Source organism: Thermobia domestica, chromosome 4 (genome assembly GCF_964235325.1).
Source record: "Thermobia domestica chromosome 4, izTheDome1.hap1.1, whole genome shotgun sequence".
In the NCBI taxonomy this organism is placed as follows: domain Eukaryota; kingdom Metazoa; phylum Arthropoda; class Insecta; order Zygentoma; family Lepismatidae; genus Thermobia; species Thermobia domestica.
This window is the reverse complement of record NC_137457.1, coordinates 207,433,359-207,455,635: the sequence shown is the minus strand read 5'-3', so window position 1 is coordinate 207,455,635 and position 22,277 is coordinate 207,433,359. Positions and strand designations below refer to the sequence as shown.

Below are 22,277 nucleotides of genomic sequence, written 5' to 3'. Positions count from 1 at the left end.
GAAATTATAAATATATATAACACATAATATGATATATGTAATTAAATATATGTTTGGCCAGACTTACCTTAATCAATAACAACATTATTTACTCTTGTACACTAATTATTTACTCACAAAATAACACAGTAAGGGCGAACCCTCGTCCTTACAAGGTTCACAACATATGCCGTTCGCTGTTCCCATGATTTGGCCGGAACCACCTATCACACAACAGACTGTTATTTCTGTAACAAAAATAGCTTGAATCGCGTCTAAAACAAAGAAGAGTGTGCAATACCCGAATTTACCATCTCCTACAAGACCTGCATGCCATAATGAGAAAATGTACCAGTACCAATGCCTCCAGAAAATGTGATAGTCCGTAACGATTAATCTGGTAACGAGCATGAAGAAGGTTCAGAAGATCGGAGATCCACTCATGCCGACCCAACATTTGAATTGCCCTTTGAATCAGATACCCCACACATTTTGACACAAGGTGATCTCAACGATCGTGTTAGCGATTAAAATTTGTCTAAGCAGCAATCTGAGCTTTTAGCTTCGCGATTGAAAAGATGAAATCTTCTTTCTCCAAATGCAAAAGTGAGTGCTTTTCGTGACCACCGTGCTGTTTTTTTTTCCTGAAATTTCTGGAAGGAAGGAGACGTAGTGTTTTGTAACAATATCGAATCCGTTATGGAGACTCTTGGCCATGGATACAGTGTAAATAAGTGGTGTCTGTACATAGATTCTAGTAAATTGAGTCTCAAAACAGTTCTCCACAACGGGAACAATTTTTTTTCTGTTCCGATTGCTTACGCAGTTAATCTTAAGGAGACTTATGAGAATATTAAGCTGCTTCTTTCTCTTATCCAGTATGATAAATACAAATGGAATATCTGTGGAGATCTAAAGGTAATCGCTATTCTCTTGGAACGCAACCGGGATACATAAAGTACTGCTGCTTTCTTTGCGAGTAGGACAGCAGGACAGAAAAGAATACTATAGTGGGAAAAAATGGCTGCTCGCAGTGAACTGCTGGCTGAACATAAAAATGTGGTAAATCCCCCTCTTGTTCACCCTAAAAATATCTATTTACCTCCACTGCACATTAAATTGGGACTTATCAAAATTTTGTGAAAGATATAGACCAAACACCACGTGCGTTCATGTACTTGCGACAAAAGTTTCCAAAAATCAGTGATACTAAAATAAAGGAAGGAATATGTGTAGAACCAAACTAGAAAATTAATGAATTATGAGAATTTTGTTGACGAGTGATTTGTGAAAATGGCATCGCTGTCCTTTGTAAATTTTTGCAAGAGCTTTTTATTATGGCGATATTGTAGATGAACTAGTGAGATCATATCACCGTATGAGATGTAACATGTCACTCATGTTTAGATGTTGTCAAATACTAAGTTATTAGCAGTTCAAGATTATATGTTCTAGAATATTGCAGGCACTGTCAGCTTGATTGATGGATGAGCTCCCATATAATCGTCTCCTGACCAAGAAACACAATAGTTTTTTTTTAGAAATCAGTTTAATCATTAGAAGAATTTAAGAGTAAGTCAATATATATCAGTGGTTGTAAATCTAATGTAAATAAACTGCAGAGTCCAGAATTAGAAGTTGCAACTCATGAGACACCTGAGTGCACGAGTACAGCATTTGGCATTTGATGACACATTTGCTGATGAAGAAAATAATGGTGGTCCTAACGAGCTATTTAATTGAATGTTAACTGCTAGAAATGACTATGTAACATCACTATATATTAAAATTAGGCAAAAACAAAGAATATATTATGACAAATAGTTGCTATTATGTAAATATTGACCTAATAAATCCATTGTTAAATGAAAATAATAGTTGTTACCTAATTCCATTAATTACAGTAGAAATAGTTTAAGACACTATATTAGAAAGAAGTGTATTGAGAAATTATTTTCTGTCTAAGATATCTTGAGATTTACATTAGTAATTTTCATTGGGATCTACTTTATAAAATGTTAATAACCAATTCCATGGGGTGGTATTTTTGAAATATTCCTGCTTGGAAATTGAACATTAACTAATTTGAGATATAGCGACACAAATTGAAGATATTACAGCAACGGATTATAATTTATTTGCAAGATGGATCAGAGATACTCAGTTGAAATAACTGCAAACTTCCGAAACTACTTGTGAACTGGTGAAAATGAATACTTGGTATGAAAAAAGTAGTAATGGGAGATGAATTAAAGAAATGGGCTACATTGGATAAAAGTGAAGTAAAACAAATTAACTTTCTGACCTCGTGGCAAGAAAGAGATAAGTTATGATGAGGCGAAGATATAGAGATGTATGATAGACAAACCTTATGACAAGCTGTCAAACTAAGAGAGAATAACTAGTAAGGAAGTATGGAGTAATAATGACTAGTAAGGAAATATGAAGAAATAGTGACATTAACAATACCACTAAGAAGAAAAACAGATGAAGCATAATATAAAAATAGGAAGAAGTATAATATAGTACACCAAACGAGATCAAAGAATTTCTGAATGAGTTTTTATTATATAGGTATATTACGGTATAATGTGTGCAATCACTCAGGTACTAGAACTTAAACGCCAAACACCCTTCTGTGTGTTTTCTTAGACTTCTCCCTTTTTCATCCCACTTTTCCATTCCACTATTTTGTTCATTTCTCATCATCACTGTCTTGTTTATCCTACACGGGAGAAGACGTTAAAACTAAGAGATTTAATATGTTATTAGAATTTAAACTCAATAAATGGTTGTACATTTACATACATTTTAATCACAAGTCAACGGTTTCCATTTTAGTCACATCACTTAAAGGCTGTGTCCTTATAGCAATATTTGAATAAATCTCTGTTAAAGTTTTGTGCACTATTTTTAAGAGACTTATAGAAAAGGAGTAGGTTCTCAATTCGACTGTTTTATATATATACATATATTTATACTGCTGTGTCAAAATTAAGGACGAAACTGTTTTTCATGGATTGTCACTTCCAAGTGACATACTTTGGTGAACCTTGAGACATACGTAGAAACTAGTGCTACAGTATGATACAGGAAACAACATATTAGAAGAACAAAAAGCCCAACTTTTATACAGAAGCAATAACTTACACTGATGTCACTGCTACCTATGATACAAATTTTATTACAGAAGTGAAATGGTTCTTAACCGGAGAAAGCCCAAAGGGTGCCTCGGAGGTACCCTGGTCCACTTTAAATGCCGTTATTCTTAATAGATATTTCGTCCCGTGTCCTGGGTTCTTGGATCCTCCTATCTCTTTGAAATACACCCTCTGATTGCGTTTTCGAAGCATTTTTATTTTACTTCAGAAAAATAGGGTTATTTTTTATGTTAACGTGAAGGCCCAAGGGGTGCCTCTGAGGCTCCTATTAAAATATGTACTTTTCCAATTATTTGATACTGTTTATGTTTTATTACCATTAACAAATAATTGCATAGCAAAATAGTGACTAGCCTTTTCTATTGATGACGGAAAATAAGAATGGTCGCGGTGCGTTCATTTTTATACTAACGTAAAGGCCCAAGGGATGCCTTTGAGACTCCTATTGAAATATCTACTTTTCTAATTACTTGATAATGTGACGACGGAAAATAAAAATTGTCGCGGTGGGTTCAGGTAGCTTGTATATGCAGCAGGAAGTCTCAGAGGCGCCCATTGGGCCTTTTAAGGGTAAAATCAGCATGGGCCGTCTCGGGTTAAAAGGGTGGTGATCACCGTAGACAATGAGAAATATTGTGGAACGTGGTTCTGTGCTGCTCACAGGGCTGTAAATGAGTTGCTGTGGTATGGGGTTCCATTACTGCATCAGCACTGTTGATAATTGCTGGATGGTCCTTGGTGCATCTGGGTGTCCTACAAGGCATCTCACCATTTTCAAACGTTTTCGATGGGATTGAAGTCGAGCAAACACGAAAATCAGTCCATTTCCTAAATATCGTCTCGTTCCGACATCTGCGCTTTTCAACGTGTTGGAAGATTATCAATCAATAAGTTAATTATGGCGATTGCGTCTGTAAAATATGCACGTGGAGAAATACAGTTTCACAACAATGTTGATCGGAACGTGTATCGCGTTCAAACATTTGGAGGTCGGCATGCCCACGCAACATTATACCACCACACACAAGGACATCTGACCATATTATTTATCACGTTCGATAATGTTCCTGGAGTAAATGCGTATTATCACTTCTCGCCACTGAGTTTACCTCCAGAACTACTAATCACATTGAATCCATGCACGGTGGCACAGTGGTAAAGCGCTTACCTCTGGTGTGTGTGACGTATCTCGTTAGCCAAGTAAGTTTGTGGTGGACAACATCGTGTCCGTGGGTTTTCTCGGGGTACTTCCTTTTCCTCCAGTTCCTCATTCCACCGATTGTTTCATCGTCATTCACTTGCTTTAATCATCGTCTCCCTGACTCTAAAGAGCATAATTGTGAGACGTTAAACTCAAAATTTCATTTTCAAATTGAATCTTTCATCCGAGAAGAAAACGCAATAGTACTACTCCTTGGTTCAGTTCTGATATTCTTGGTTTAGAGATGGGCAGTTTTGCTAACCCTCGCACATCCTCACCCTCAGTTGACTCCCTCACAGTCACCCTCAGCCACCCTCACCCTCAATCAACACCTCACTCTCATTCTCAGCCACTCTCGCCTTCAGTTGACTCCTTCACTCTAACCCTCAGCCACCCTCACCCTCAGTTTACACCCTCACCCTCAACCTCAATCGAATCCCTCACCCTCAGCCACCCTCAATCGACCCCCTCACACCTACTCCCAGGAATCCAAACCCTAATCGATTCCCTCACCCTCAACCACCCTCACTCTTAATCGACTCCCTCACCCTCAGCCACTCTCGCCTTCAGTTGACTCCTTCACCCTAACCATCAGCCACCCTCACCCTCAATCGACCCCCCTCACACCTATCCTCAGGAATCCAAACCCTCAATCGATTCCCTCACCCTCAGCCACCATCACCCTTAATCGACTCCTTCACCCTCAGCCACTCTCACCTTCAATCGACTTTTTCACACTGACAGTTGCCTTCATGTACTAAATAAACAATAAGTAAGGGTAAATATGATTCTCATTCCAGTGATTGAAATTTACGGTATATATTGTAATATACGTAGATATACATTATATCTACGTAATATTATTTATATCCCATATATATATATATATATATATATAATGCACCAAGCCTTTCATATATAGTATATCCGGGGACCACGGAATAGTGTTCCCAATCATGCCCCGTACCTTCTAACTCCCTCATTTTACCTTTTCCCCCTTACATTGAAGAAAGAAATCTATTTATTTTCTTAATGGTGTGACTTCCCTCAAGAGCAGCCTCTACTTTTAATTATGTGTTTGAGAACACATTGTTCTGCTAGAATGCATTAAATATGAACATTTCTTAATTTAATTCGAATTTAAGAATAGAAAATTTGGCTCTATTTGGTGGGTGCCCATCTCTGCTTGATATTACAGCTAAGGTGCCGCCGATGTGCCGATGTCAATGCAACATAACGGCCATCGGGCAAAGGAAGTACCTCCATGCACTCGATGTGCCGCTTTGGACCATGTGACTGAGTAAATTGTAATCCTTCTAGATATGTTTTCTATTGTACCTGGTGTTTGCCTTCAGTTTCTTCATGCTTATTTCACAATGTAGGAGTCGTCTTCCGCTGTAGTTCTCTGCAGTATATCACCGACTCTCCTTCTCACAGCATAACCTGTGATTCAGAATGATCTTCATGCACGTGAAACAATGCAGTGGGCAATATTAAACTTCTCGACCACGTTCGTCACACTTCGGTCCGTTACACAGTCACGCGGAGCTCCGCGCGCGGAGTCCCGCGTGGCAAGATTGTTCTATTGTTTCTTATGGGTGCATACATAATCACGCGGAGGCCTCCGCGTGGCCCTATCCGCGCTCCGTCCACCGCGAGGCGAATAGGGCCATTGAGCAAATGGGTGCTTACATAGTCAAGCGGAAATCCGCGCGCGGAGCAGCAACTTCCCTTTAAAATGTAAAGAGCAAGGTGCATAGTAGCAAAACCGAAATGAAGATTGATCCAGAAAGACTTATTACAGAAGTTGAATTAAGACTATGTTTATGGGATCCCGCTTGCATAGAATACAAAAATCGTGATATTCGCAATTTTTCCAATTAATTCCTCGAAGGACCGCACTGACATGCGAAAATAATTGAAGAACTTTTTCTAATATTCTCGCAAACCTACATAAAGAGTCACAAAAGCTCCCTTCTAACTTATTTGAGCAACTAAGGGGTGACTTTGGAACCGCCTATTTTTCTGTCTTCTTCGTTTTCTTTCCTTCAGAGATAATAAGAAGCCACTATTGTCGTTTCGATCTTACTCATGTTGACTCGCAACACTGACTGAGGAGAGTTGGGTATGTAATCACGTGACGCGGAGCGCGTAGCTACGGATGACTGTGTAAGCACACACGCGTAGCGCGGAGGAGCGGAAGACGGAGCGCGGAGGGCGGAGCTCCGCTTGACTGTGTAACGGGCCTTCGTCTTTCCTCCAGTTATCCGCCGAACTTTACTCCTGCGATGTCACCGAAATGTTGTCTGTGAGCCTTATTGCGAGTAACACTATTAAAATGCACCGTAACAGATCCCGGACTGACACACACTGTCTCCCCTCTTTCGTTTAACTGCTTTGTGTTGGAGAAACTATTCAATTCGACACTACGGTCATGCTGATTCAAGCTGACAAATGTCTTACTCTCTGTGTATGTGTGGGAGACTTCTACTAACATGCTGCCAGGATTTCATTCGTTTCATTCGTAGATTACGCGATATTTTATGTTATTTTATGACTGTGTAAGCACACACGCGTAGCGCGGAGGAGCGGAAGACGGAGCGCGGAGGGCGGAGCTCCGCTTGACTGTGTAACGGGCCTTCGTCTTTCCTCCAGTTATCCGCCGAACTTTACGTAAATATGAGCCTAACGGCAGAAAATTTTTTAGATATATTTTGCTCATTATTTATATAAAAATGGCCAGAAAGGTTCACAATTTACTACACAGATCGATTTCTTGTTTAAAAGCTTCAGTTTTTATGTTTTTGAGCGATTGAAGTTCCATGTTTCACGAAGCCAGTCGAAGGGAGAATTTACCAGCAATTTTGGACACCCGTGATTATCATGTGATAAGCGTTTGATTCAGTTGCACTGCGGTGTAGACAAGCACGAACGTTTTGGGAACTGAAACTCAGGAGTTTTAAAGCTATTAGTATATTAGGTAGTCTACTATTTGATTACTTTTGGTACCAATGTAATTATGTAACACCCGTTACAATTCAGATATGTTTTTTTCTATACAACTTGTACTAAAAGTCAGAAGTAGTCTATCTTTTGAAAAAGTTAAATTTAGCACATGGGTAATAGAACAAGGAAGTAAATATCATTATATTTCTAATTTAATAGGTAAAAACTGCGTAACGGGTGTTACATTGCCAGTGTAACGGGTGTTACATGTGAACTGTTAGCTTGGTTTGACAGTGATACTTTGTGCACTTAGGCTAACTCTAAGGCTCTAAATAGGGAATTTGAAGTTAGTAAAGTTAGAGGGTTCTCTTCTGAAGACATGAATCCGGTTGTGCAGTGTGCGAATTACGTGACATTGTACCGGAGGTGATTAAGTGCACTACAGAGAATATAACATCTAGGAGATTTCATGCGATGGGGGACTCCCTCTCATCCTCCCGTTAAGTCGCACACTCAGGGTAGTGATTAAATAGCATAAAAGCGCCGTATTTCAATTGAATACTCATTACATACCAGAAGTCTACTTCTTCATCTGAGGCCCAATACGCTGCTATTGGAAGTCTTGGTTTAGGAAATCATTAGGGGTTGCAGTGCGACAAACTTTCAAAACTGATAGTATTTTTCTGGTGCAAGTATGTGTGCAATTGAATACTAGTGCAGCTAATTGACTAAACAGGATCAGCTCTCATTCGTTCAGTATCATCCAGATGGTAGGCCTCCTATCTATTACAGTTGCAAAACTGGCCACATTTCGGTATGGATGCACCGAACAGCACATAATTTAATTTACATGGCATATAACAGAGTGGTTTACATGTGTCTCAGTTCCAGGCGAAATTACATATTCTGTATTTTCCAGGAAAGCATAGTAAAATTAGAAATTCCAAAGACAGAATGCTCAATATATCAGTTCCATTTCAATTAGAGCATTTATTTTGTTGTCCGTTTCAATCGATTAAGGAAGAGAATGCTTCCTCAGAGAATATAAGTGAAGGATATGATCCTTCCGACATTTCCGAAATAGAAGAAAATGGCACAACAGCAAACATTTCAAGCAGTATATCTATAAACAATTACCATCAAGAAACCAGAAAAACTCTACATGACGTGTACGTACACAGACTCCGAAGATAAAATACACCCTACGAATGAAGATGTGATCAGCCGTTTGCGGAAAGTTGATGTTTTTGTTGGAATGTTTGTTTTCGTGACAATGAAAGATGAAACAACTAACAAAGACTGTCGTCAAGTTGGAATCTGTCAAGGACTTCTGAACGAAAATAGTGATATTAGAGTTATGTTCTTAAAATCTTGTGGCGAAAAGGAATTTAACTACCGGAAGTTTGGAAAGTATAATTCATATTCATGACGAGATTGGTAAACTGCTAACTCCGATTATGAAAATTAAAGAATAATGTAAAGTTGTATATCAGTTTAGTTCCAGAGTTAATGTTACTGAAGCATAAAAAGAATTGATTTTTGTTGATGATCAGTGTATGAACAGACCTACAAGTTTAATACTGAATATTTCTACTTTTTTCTGATATATATATATATATATATTTACTATTTTGTGTTTTAATTTCCTACACTGTACTGCATGTGTAACTTCTTATCCATTAACATTGTATTATTTTGTTCTTTACATAATATGCTTATTAAAAGTCAATTTGGTTTAAGTTCATTCGCACTGTGTAACACCCGTTACAATTTGTGTAACACCCGTTACAGTATTGAACAATTTTTTAAACAAAAGCTATTATACTTATGAAATTTCTGTTTGCAATATTCACAGCATCATACTTTCAGAAAGGTGGACACATAATTGAAAACAAGTTTTAATCTGGACATTCGCAGAGTTTGGCTTAACTTTCCATGCATCTGAAAGTGCATATCCAATTACTGTAACGCCCGTTACGCCACATTTTTCACTATCACTGAGTTCTGGTATCATGTATATGTAACGAATTTAGTGTTTGCTAAACTATAGAGAGAAACGGTGATGTTTCGAAGCAGTTTGATATATCTTGACCCAATAAGTACTTTACTATAACAATTTCTATTCGTCCAAATGTAACACCCGTTACGACGGAATGGCCGTTTATCTAGCTCCTTTCTAAGTTTTGCACACCAACGTATATATGTTGCATGTTCACGAATAACTTCCACATAGATGCATTCATTTTGAGGTTTTTCTTTTAAAAGAGTATACTTCTCTGGTGGTCTCATATTAATTTGAACAAGATGTAATGCGAGTCTTTTGAGCTATATCATGACACACTTGAACAGGTGTAGTGACAAAAATTTAATTAATCGATTTTAACATGCATATGTTTACGCATAAGTTGACCTTAAATGCACCGATTTTAATAAACATTTTTAGTTTAAAGAAAAGTACAGTCAAGGTGATCTAGTCTAAATTTCATGAGGGAATAACAATAGTCTTCGAAATTGGACCATCAAACTCCTCAACCGCTGACTGTTAATTAATAATTATAAGAATGATCAAGCATATCGTCAAGGTAGATGTAACGATTCTGAAGATTCTTTTCTGGTTTTGATGAATATACATTCGTGATTATTAAATATAAAACCGATATGGATCTTCTGCTAGTCTCTAGACCTAGCGCATAAAATTCCCCGACTTACAGTGTAAATATCCTAATTTACATGACTACATTGTGCACACTTTCATGCATAGCTTCAACTGACTTAACGATTTTCATTATTCGTTTTCAGTTTCACAGACTATACTTTATCACGGGCTCTATACAAAATTTATTGGAATCTGTTGAGAATTTTTAGATTAGACTATGAAACTCCTCAACAGCTGATATCATATAATTTCATAACACGTAGATCCATGTTTTATCTATCTATCTATCTATCTATCTATCTATCTCTCTATCTATCTATCTATCTATATATATATATATATATATATATATATATAAAACAGACGAAAATCATATTCACGAAGAAATTAAATGTCGACTAAAAGCAGGGAATTCGTGTTATTGTTCAGTTCAAAATTTCTTTTCGCGAATTCTGTCGAGGAATTTGAAGCTTAAAAATATATAAAACGATAATCATGCCTGTTGTTCTGTATGGTTGTGAAACATGGTCGCTTACTCTGAGAGAGGATCATAGACTGAATGCATTCGAGAACAAGATCCTGAGACGAATATTCGGACTCAAGAGGAACGGGAATGGGGAATGGCAGAAACTACATAATTTATACGGTTTACCAAACATTGTTAGGGTCATCAAGTCTAGGACGCTCAGGTGGGCAATTCATGTAGCTAGGATGCAAGAAAGTAGATACGCTCTGAAAGTCTTGACTGGAAGACCAATCGGAAAACAACCATTAGGAAGACCTTTTGTGAACGCGGCATTGAACCTCCGGGTTCCATAAGCTAAATAGTTATATATATATATATATATATATATATATATATATATATATAGTCATGGAAGCTCATTCAGTTTATATGTACCTAATTATCTATATTATCTTTAGTTAAGGTACCTAATTAAACAACTGGGATAACGAAAGTGGAAAAAATAATGAAAATTAAAGAAATATAACTGACTTAAAAATAACCTAGAAAGAGAACGTAGAAACTATGGAAACAACGATATTAACCGTCTTTAAGAAAAGCATTAGGAAGCAGAAAAGAATGAAAACACTAGAAGCAGAAAATAATTCAGTACCATTATCTATAAAATAATTGTAGTTTGTGCTAATCCAAACAAATTAATGCCTAATATAAAATCAGTTTGGATGGTAATTTTATAAGCATTAACTTGTTCGACTTGTCATAGATTTTAATTTCTTCTATAGATAATAGTAACGAATTGTTTCTGTATTTTAGTGCTTTGTTTGAAGTCGGTTAATATATTTAAATAATATTGTAGAATATTAACATCAGTCCATTTCTAATTTAAATTAATAATACAGAATGATTTACTCAGTATCTTCAAGTTTTAGCTAATTATTACTTGACATAGAAAGTTAGAAATCAAATTCTTACCAATAAATGCTTTATCATCGAGTTTTCTTTCCATAGCTGTAACTCAATATAAAATTAAGATTAATTTTAATAGCAGTAATTCTCCATTTGAAACGTAAATATATATGCATATATAGAAAATTACATTTTGAATGAATTTTGGTTTTTTTATTTCTCATTAAAATACTATTCCTATTCGATAAATCCAAGTGGCCGACTAAAACACCATGAATATAACCCTGCATTAACAAATCATTTTAAACATCTCACAAAGTATTATATGCTACCAAAATCGCTGAAAAAAATAAATATCATTGTGTTATAATAGACAAAAAACCACATTAAATGTTAATCGACTTTTCTCTGAAATACACATGGAAATTGCAGCTGCTGCACGTATGCTATTTCCCTTCAAATGTCTTGCTGTTACAGGTTTGTGCTAAAGATTTGAAGTAATGAAATACCATTATTACATTTGCTGCAAAACGAACTTTAATCCATTTGGCAATTCATTTGAATTTACAATACGCAATGCAATTCTACTTAGTCTGTGGAATGAAATGTGCTTTTACTTGTGAACAACGATATTGAACAGAAAGCATGCTGATTATAAAAAGAGTCGAAGTTGAAATTTTAAAGGATCTTAGGTTCCGTGGGCTATACCTTCAGAAACAGAGATGTTCGAATGACTATTCTTTCGTTCGTTCGTTCTTCCTGGTGTCTATACACTTCCTTAGGGGCCATTTAACAATTTAACGTAGCAACACCAAAATCCAAACTTTTGAATTTGAAGTATAACTTTTCAGTCTTTATCGAATTTCTTTCTACACCCCAAAATGAGGGAACTGTACTTTACTATAGGGTCAACTTAAAGTTACAACATTTTCAGAAACAACTCTAATGATTTTGTTTACACTTCGTACTCAATACTTCATTAACAACCCTGTGTTACGATATAAGCAGTTTCTCTGGGACAATTGTCTGGGAAGGAGTAGTTTACTCCAGTTTTTCTGTGCGTTCTGGTATATATATTCTGAATAAATGTTTCGTTTATACTCATTTACTATTATTTTTTTTGTGTTTTATTAAAAATGATTGATTTATAATCCTACAATAGTGGATAGGTAAATAATAATTTTAAGAAAAACATTGACAAAAGTTAGTTTTTTACAGTGTCGTAGAGGTGAATTCTTTTCCAGATGATTTCAGTACAACTAGCCACGAAACCAAGAGTTGCAACTATAATTTATAGTTTATCTATTTATCTATCTATCTATCTATCTATATATATATATATATATATATATATATATATATATATATATAGAGAGAGAGAGAGAGAGAGAGAGAGAGAGAGAGAGAGAGAGAGAGAGAGAGATGCCAACAACAGCACATCATAATGTGGAAGTAAAGAAAGCTGGTGAGGTTACTGAAAACGTCATAAAATGATGTTAAAAGATAAATTTAATTTTGTGGGAAGTTAGAATGACATCAGAGGAGAAAACAGTAGGATAACACGGATGTGGAAAGCAAAACACAAACTGAAAAAGACGAACTGAATTCTGCACGAAGAACAACATAATAGTAACAAATACTTTCTTCAAGAAACATAAGCGCAAGATTTATACTTGAAAATATAAGGAGATCAGCATATACAAAAGACAGATTACATAGTCGTTAAGAAAAGATCAGAAGCAATATTAAGAACTGTGGAAATTACAAAGAAACGTATGTAAACTGTGACCTAAACTAAGGTATGATAAAAAGCATATTGGAATTTATGAACCTGAGATACAAGAGAAAAATGTTATACTTGAAACAGATAATGTGAAGAACAAGGAAATTCAAGAATTTCACGAAGAAGGCAGTAGATAACATAGCACAAATATCAGCAAGGTAGGAAATTAATCACGAATGATAATTTATAAAAAGTGGCACATTTGTTTTCACGATGGAAGGAAGTGCTAAGTGATGAAGAGAATATAGCAAGGAAATTGTAGATATCGAAAGATATTCTGAAATAGTGGATGATGAAAAAATTAAGAATATTACTGAGAGGAAGCTAAGGAGGAATATAAAAAAATTAAGAAATCAAATCATTCAGAAAGGAGGAATGCATCAAACAATAATATGAATAAATAGTGAAGGACATGAACACACGAAAAGTAGATGCGGCTTTTAAAAGGATTAAGAGAACCTTGAAGTAACAGAGAACACAAACCAATGTAACAAAAATACAGGAGAAATCATGATTGAAGCTGTAGATAAACTGAAATAGTAGAAAGAATAATCAGAAGGGTACTATTCAAGTTATTGTAGGAAATGTACAAGATGGCGCAGTTAAAGCAAGGGGCAAAAGTAGACTTGATACTCAGATTACAACGGCTGAGTACTACAAGAGCTTAAACAATGAAAAATTACATTTGTAGATAATATAACAGCACAGAAATTGTACAAAGTTCTGACATGCAGTTCAGGACAGAATTAATTAAGAATATTCATAAAAATAAGTGACTTCCATAAGAGTAAGATATCGGGAATAACAAAAACACTAGATACTTAGATACACGATGATCACAGCATATTTCCACAATCCTGAAAAAAAATATTTATTGAATATTGTAATCTAAGATTAACAAAACACTTTGTTAACACTGATGACAACTTTGGTTTGAGAAATAAAATTGTAAAACCTAAAGCAATATTTGTAATATGATCAGTGATGGAAAAACGAATTCATGTGGAAATTGCAAATTACGTAGTAATTGCAGACGTGAACATGCAAGGTGAAAAAAAAATGTTAATGATTATAAAGGAATCAATAATAAACTATAAAGAACGGAAACATTTTATTACCTCAGAACAAAGAACATTGGTCAACAATTGAGGTAAGTGGAGAGAAACGAGGAGGAGCAATTCTGATAGTTCTCAGACAAGGATGCTCATTGCCACTGACTTTTTTTAACCTGTACATTGAAGAAGTAATAAAAGGAATCAGTGACAGAGCCTAGTAATAACCGTTCAATGACAGAAAACATACATACATATTTTGGACGGTATTCTGATATTAGCAGACAGTGAGAAACATTAGAGGCAGGTGTAAACAGAACATAACTAATGCTTAACAAAAAAATCAACATGAAGATCAACAAGATCAAAACAAAACTTATGAGATGCTGTGGAAAATAGAGGACAAGAAAAGTAAAGATGAAAATAGAGATCACCTAGTGATAGAGGTGGAGGAATTATGTCACTTAGGTAGTAAAATAACGAACGATAGTAAGCGCATACAAATCAAGAATAGCTTTGCCAACGGAGATATTAAAAACTAAAAACCTTCTAGTGGAACACATCGACACATAACTGAAACTTAATGCTCATTGTAGTATATGTATGGGATATGGCATTCTATGTATATGAAGCACGAGCACTAAAAAAAGAGAAGAAACGCAGAGTGGAAGTTTTGAAATTTGATTGTGTAAGAGGTTGTTTAAAAAATAGGAGTAAGACATCAAATGAAACAACATTAGCGATGGTAGGAGTAATAAACGGAATATACTGGAGAATATTTCGGGAAGAAGATAACAAATGACTGAACACATCATGAAACGTGAAGGGAATATCAGAAAGAAATGATAAGTCTAGCTTAGATTAAAGGAGAGTGGAAACCAGGGTTGAAAAGAAAAGTTTTTTGAAAAAGAATAAAACATGTGTTTGAAACATGAAAAAGATGTTTAAAATGTCTTAAACATGTTTTAAAACACACACGAAAGAAACATGTTTTAAACATTTTGAACAGTTTAAAACATAATTTTAAACATATATTTCAAAATCGTGTAGTCACTTATTTGTTAAGATTTCTTGCTTTTTACTAGCAATCAGTGATATTATTCTAATTATTTAACAACCGGTTCTGTATATCTGTATGTATACATACATATCATTTTATTTTTATTTTCATATCATTTTTATACTGTATAGAGAGAGAGAGAGAGAGACTACATATATATATAACTCTCTTAGGAAACAAACCGTGCAAGGTAGACAAAAGCAAATTTTTTACTGGATACCACAAGTGAGAAGCAACCTACACAGCATTCTAATACAAGGTGGTGTGACGAAATTAGGTACTACTGCAAAAATTCAGGAAACAAATCACCCAAGATAGGTGGTTTCAAAAGGTATAGGAAAGACCTTAATCCAGCAATGGATCGATAAGTGTTGATAATATGTATGCGTTTCAAATATACGTAGACCTAAATAATCCTCATTACTACACTCATGTGATCCCAGTTTTCATTCTTGATATCTGAGCATTTGAGATTAAGAAATAAATCACTTATTATTTGTTTCTCGGAATCATATGTTTAACCCTTTAGCTGTGAGAATTTCTAAAAACAAAGATAGTTAAACTAAAATTTACTGTTCTTCAGTATAACTGGGTAAAATTTACTGTTATGTCTGGTTATATCAAACGGTTCTGCGAATTCGGAATATTTAACAACCGATTCTAGCGAACCGGTCGGAACCGGCAGAATAGCACCACTGCTTATAACCGACCTTTTTATTTATTTTATCCCTGTTGACACTACAATGTGTTGAGTACAGAATATTTCAATATAGATTAGTAATTATGAACTTTTTTTCATATTACGACCCCCTTTTATTACAAGTGCCAAATAAGCCTCGTTTCACACTTTCTCGCGTTGGTCTGCTATGAGGCTTTTTCTTCATCTTGCTTTCCATTCCTTCCGAACTTGGAAACCAAAGTATACAAAATGTCTCTGAATCGTATCGCACTAAGACGACTGTAACTTTAGGTACAATGCAGAATCTCTCTGTCTTAACAGAAAAACAGTAACGAACTAAAATCGTTAAAGCTTAAGCTGCAATAAACTGTTGGTCGAAGTATTTAATATTTATACTACCGCCGAACTTCGAGCGAGAATATTCTAGAAACGTCGGCGTAGGTTCTGGAGCCAACGAGGCAAGCGGGAGGTGCGCGAATCTTCTGGACAGAGCCGGACATTGAACCGGGGCTCGAAGAGCGTGGCCAAAGTAAGCTACCACGAAGTTGTGTACCCTGCCGCTAGATGGCATTTGCTGTCGATGTACATAACAAGCGAAGAGTTGCCAAAAACAAATCATGTTATACGAAGAGCTATGCCTATAATCATCGTTAACGTGGCATTCCAAACAAAATCTGGACATTAATTCCAACAACTGAGCTAATATGGCTGTACTTTGACTCATAAACATTTTAAAATTATTTACTGGCATTGTTACAAGTTTTTTTAAATAAAATAATTGAATTATAGCCATCAGGTAACTCTAAAAACAACCACAAGTAGCTTTTCTGTCATTGGTGTTGTGCGTGTTGCCTAACCAAACACTTAAAAACTTCAAGTCTGTTGGGGCAGGGTAAGTGGTTGTCCAAAAAAATAAAAAAAATAAAATATTTAGTAAGGTTGGAGCCACTAACTGGTCTTACTGTCAGCCTATGTTAATCGTAATGTATTTGGGAAACTGACTCTATATTCAAGACTGCAAAGTACTGTAATACTACTACTATTATTACTTCTACTAGTACTACTACTACTACTTCTACTATTACTACTACGACCACTGCTAATACTACTACAACTGTTACAACTTCGCGTCAGAGTTGACATGTCTAGTGGTACCGAATTTACCTTCTAAGTACAGAAGAAAACAGACAAATGGTAGTTATTATGGCCGGTCTGCGTAGAATGTGAACCGATACTTGATCTACGAGGGACAACGGTAGCTCAGTAGAAAAAGCACTCACATCTGGTGCCAGAAGTCGTCAGATCAATCCCTGCTTGTGCTATGTGAGTTTTGTGGTGGACAAACACCGTGTGCGTGGGAGGTTCCGTGGTGGTCCCGCTTCCTACTACTGTTTTCATTCCACCAATTCATCCCATCATCATTCATACGGTCTGAGCCGTAGTTACCTAAAGAGCGTATGATAAAGTCAAGTACTTGACCTACAAAGTAGAATTTGGTAAGCAACCATAAGACCACGGTGTCCAAAACCGTGCACTGGCGTGCTCATAAAATCAGTGCAATTTGTAGTAGTAATGTTCAATTAGCAAGGCAAATACCAAGTGGTGTTACATGTTCCTGTATTGTTTATAGTATGATACTACAAATATAACAAAATATAATGATGAAATAAATCACCAAAACGCCAGGGTCGATTAGGTGTTCCTAGAACGGTGGCTCAGTGGTTGAGCGTTCACCTCTGGTGGATGGGGTCCCTGGTTCGATCCCAGCTCTCGCCAGATGAACTTTATGGTGGACAAACATCATGTGGGCGGGGGGGGCGGTTCTCGGCGTTCTCCCATTTTATTCATTCCATCATTTCATTTATTTCTCATCATCACCGTCTCCTTTAGCCTAGCCGGCATAACTGTGGGATGTAAAACTTAAAGATTTCATTTGCATTGATTTGTTTTCGTATTACTAGTAATAGCAGTAGTGGTATTCGCTGTCGTATTAGTGTAGTAATGAGTAGTAGCAGTAGTGGTAATAGTAATAGTAGTAGTAGTGGGAGCAATAGTGGAATTAGCACTAGCATTGGTAATCGTAATAGTAATAGTAGTATTAACAGTAGTAATTGTAGTATTAGTATCACAAACGGTGTAGCAGTTTTACATATCTTCTCTGTTACTCGTAATGCACTAATGAGTGTAGTATAAGACTTTTACGTCCATGAGCTGTATTATTGTATAATAAACATGGCTGGACAGAGCAAGCACAGATAACAAATAGACAGACAGAATCGGGATATAGAAAACAAACCTTGGGTAACTTTTCACACGATTTTCCCATTCGAGAAGGACAAATAGACATTGGGTGATATCAATAAAAATAAGTAACTACTCCTGAGAAGTCCTGCTCGAGAATCGGAGTAACTACACCTGGAGTAGTCTCTGCCCTCAATTTCGTATCAATAAAACAAGCCACTACTCAGGTCTAGTCTGCTCCAGACTTATGAACGTTTACTCGCGCTTCCTCTGCACGTAGCACTGAGTCGTATCAATAAAAGAAGTAGTTACTCATTACACCCATCTGTTGAGCGGTCATTTCGTTGTGGGTAACTTATGGCGCAATATCCTAAACGCAATGGAAGGGACAAGTAGCAACGATAGTTTCAATCAAAGTGTAATTGTGAATATTATAAAAGAGTTTCCAGTAGTACTTTCGAAGTCAGTTACCAGAAAGTAAACGAAGGGAAGCCGAAGCTTTGAAGGCAAGTACAGTGAAATGCAACGAAATATCAAATACATCTATGACTGAGACACAAATCTACCCCCAAAAAAGAAAAAAGAAAGTAAAGAAAAAATAAAAAACCGGAAACAAAGTTCGAATCCAACAATATCAAGATTAACACGACAAGCGCATATCACGTGTTGCCCAAGGTCTTTGTAGATTGTTTGGCTTTAAGAACGAAATCAGACACTTATCCTCCTTTGTTTCCTTTTTTTAAAAAGAAGTTCCAGCCAGTTACATCATAAAGCACGTCCATCCGTTTCCCACATCATACGTGTCCCCTTTCGCCTTGGCATAAAAAAAATACATTCTCATGTATACACCCTTCCTATCAACGTTGAGTTGATTTTGAGTTTAACGTCCTTTTCAGTAGCGAGGTTATATGAGACGGGATCCACTGATTAACGTGGAATCCGAACCACATGAGCTCCCGCCGGGAATCGAACACGGGTCTGTCATGCCAAAAGCATGTACGCTAACCGCTTAGCCACGAATGAGCTCTTCCTATTGGCGTATTCGTCTCCAAAGTACTAGGTTTCTTTATTGCCATGTGTGTATAGTTAAGTGTTCCGATAGCACCCGGAAATGTATATTGTTCTTGCCACTCTGCCTTTGCTGTTTGCATAGTACGCACACTTCCGGAAACAATCAATTTTCAGATATCGCAATAATCGCATCCATTACACTTGTAGTAGTCATAGACACAGTACTTTGAACCACACCAGAATCCCCTGACATTCCGACCTGGAACCCCGGATTACTCACATAATGCAAGAAAACCCGCATCTTTTCCTCATTACGTAGTGCACTACCCCAAATTTAGATTGATTCTCCTAAAAATGTTGTGCTAACCACTCCTCATTTTCTTTCATGAACCTATAATGTTTTTTGTAATCTCCATTTACAACATTTGTATGCAGTTTATAAGTTTTTCTACGTAGCAAAACAATCATATACTCTGCAATATTTAACACGGAGTCACCTATTTAGCTTGCTCCATAAATTTGGAGACGTTACTAGCATCACAGAGGAGTCTTTGATTTTCATTGATATCAAACGCGGAGTAGTTACTAGGCTCGAGAATAGAGGTATGGTTACTTCAAAAGACCGGGGCTTCTCCGAGGTCAGCCGAGACGAGTAGTGCTCAGTTCTCTTTTTATTGACACCAATGCGAGTAACTACTACAAGATTGGGAATAATGAGTAACTTCTCCGTTTTATTGATATCATCCATTGTAATATTATGACGACACATTTCTCATTTTCCATTGCATATTGAAGGATTGACTTGACTTATCAACTTGGTTGTTCTCATGTCGGTTACGCCCGGCCCGTTTAGAGCCCGGCTCGTTTGTGGCCGGCCAGTTTAGGGCCCGGCCCGTTCTCTTCCCGTTTCGAGATTCGGGCCGGGCCGGGTCGGGTCGAGCCGGGCACAGAATACAGATCCATCCGGGCCAGGCCGTCTTCGGGCCTGAGTTTGCAGGGCTCTGACTCATATATGAGCTTAACTAATCGAATATAGTTAACTGTGAACTAAGAGTTGGCGCTTGGAATGTTTCAGTTCTGTTTTTTATGTCATGGAGACAGCTCTGTTCTAACAAATCTTTCTAGAAAGTCTAGCCCACAGTCTTCACTAGCTATAAGCACTGCATGTTCTGTCCCGACTTTGAAATTTGTACGAAAACCACTCAATGTGTGATGGGCTGGAAGAACAGAAATCAGTTACATCGTTAATGAGTATTACCTGACCAGGATATTAGTGCGGTTTTTCGTGGAGGGCGCTAGTGTAGTGTTTACATCAGTTTCTTGGTAAGCGCGGTGGGACAGGGGAACGGAGAGCGTCACTTTGCAGTGTATCCAACGATTTTCAAAAGTTGCAGTTTACATGTTATAAGTAGCCTAATCTGTTTCGCTTAATAAAGAACTCCATAAATTATATAGTTGTTATTGAATGCAGTAATGGTTATTCCTGCAGTAATGCAGATGTATTGTGGATAATGGCATATGCATGGAAATTAACAATTTAAGAACAAGATAGCATACAAGTGAGTTTCTACCGTGTATTAAGCAGATTATATATAAAAAAAAATAATTACATTTTATTTGATTTCATTATAAAACAGTAGAAACCTGTAAAACTCAGTAATAAGATGTAATGACTAAAATATTAATTATGGGTTGGTAGCTTAGATACTTGCGCAATATCTTGTAACTGTACGTTTAAATCAAGTTAAGGCTCGCGATGCTTGTATTTGTTTTAATGTAGGTATATCGATTGACAACTAAATTATTTTCTTGAGTTGTAGCCAAGAAAGAATTCCGATACGTTTCCACTCGAGAACGGTGGAAGTTCTCTCCGTTGGTCTATTGGCTAGCGCATGTGTCTTTGTTGTACGTGGTTCTCTGAGAGCCCAACAATTAATTTTACGTTTCACTTTCATTAATCATCTGTCTCCTCTAGTATAAAGAGCATAATCATGAGACGTTAAACTAAAGAAATTTCATTTCATTGTTTCGATTAATGTGAACCCTTTGGGGGAAAAGGAAGTGAAGAAGAAATTTTCCTTAATTTTTTAAAGGGCTACGGGATTGAATAGCTTGTCTTTCGGGATTGCCTTGTAAAACCTGATTACAATGTATCTTTCTTTTAGGATTATAATCGTAATCCAGCCTTTTGGTAAATGTGAAATAAAAGTATCGATAAAACATCAGCGTATGGGTAATGTAAGCATAAATATCATTGGTTCAATACACAATAAATTCACAACTTTTATTTATGAGTATAGAAATTCCCTTTGAACTCCCTCTGAATTTCTTTCAGACCCTAGGTCTCTTGTGACAAAGAATTAATTCTATTATCTGTTTTCATACACAATATAATTTTGAAACTTGGGAGCCTAGTGTTGTCTTTGTGTCTGTAATACGAAATCATTTGTCGATTGACTTCAGAAGACTGAGTTTAGCCCGTGAGCATAAGTTGCATATAGTTCAAACATATCAGATGTACGGTCTTGTTTAACAAATTCTGTGTGCACATATGAAATTCAAAGACAAAGGTAATCAATCGTCTTTAAACAGCTGTATTTTTATTTCAAGTGTAAGTACTAAAATGTGCTACGTAGATTTCCGGCCAATTGTTTCATCGCCGGTATCTTTGAGCAATGAGATAGTAGTGGAAGACAAACTTCGTTCTTCTAACTGGATATTTTGAAAAACTTACGCAAGTGGTTTTGTTAGTTAAATACATATCTATTCACTCTAATCAATTTCAAAAGTACCATTAACTTTATAATAACATAATGAATGTAAGAGTTACCCTGAAAATGTATTTTGTATTTCTTTTTTAATATGAAATTCATTTTTTCTGAATTTCACGAGCTATAGGAAATCAATTGTCAGGCTCCCCACTTTAAATTTTAATCGCTCTCCTACCGCCTCAATGTAACATTGGGTTTATTTCTTTTAAATATTTTTCTTTCAAAATTTGGTAGAAATACTGGATTTTTAAACCATGCTAAATAATGACAGGTTAGATATCAGAGAAAGTTATCTTTATCTACCTTCTTAATTAGGGGCGGATCCAAATCTCCTTCGGAGGCGGTTAGATTATCAGTTTCTCTCT

General features: G+C 36.3%; 1 protein-coding gene across 5 annotated transcripts in view; it reads right to left on the bottom strand.

The window, feature by feature from the left end:
- The window catches only part of LOC145683431 (uncharacterized), a 479,291-nt gene that overhangs the window by 240,337 nt on the left and 216,677 nt on the right, over positions 1-22,277 (bottom strand). For all 5 annotated transcript variants that reach the window (XM_081754766.1, XM_081754764.1, XM_081754762.1 and 2 more), the window contains exon 5: positions 11,382-11,417. In XM_081754766.1, the coding sequence (XP_081610892.1) occupies positions 11,382-11,417 (36 nt within the window). The remainder of the gene's footprint in view (positions 1-11,381; positions 11,418-22,277) is intronic.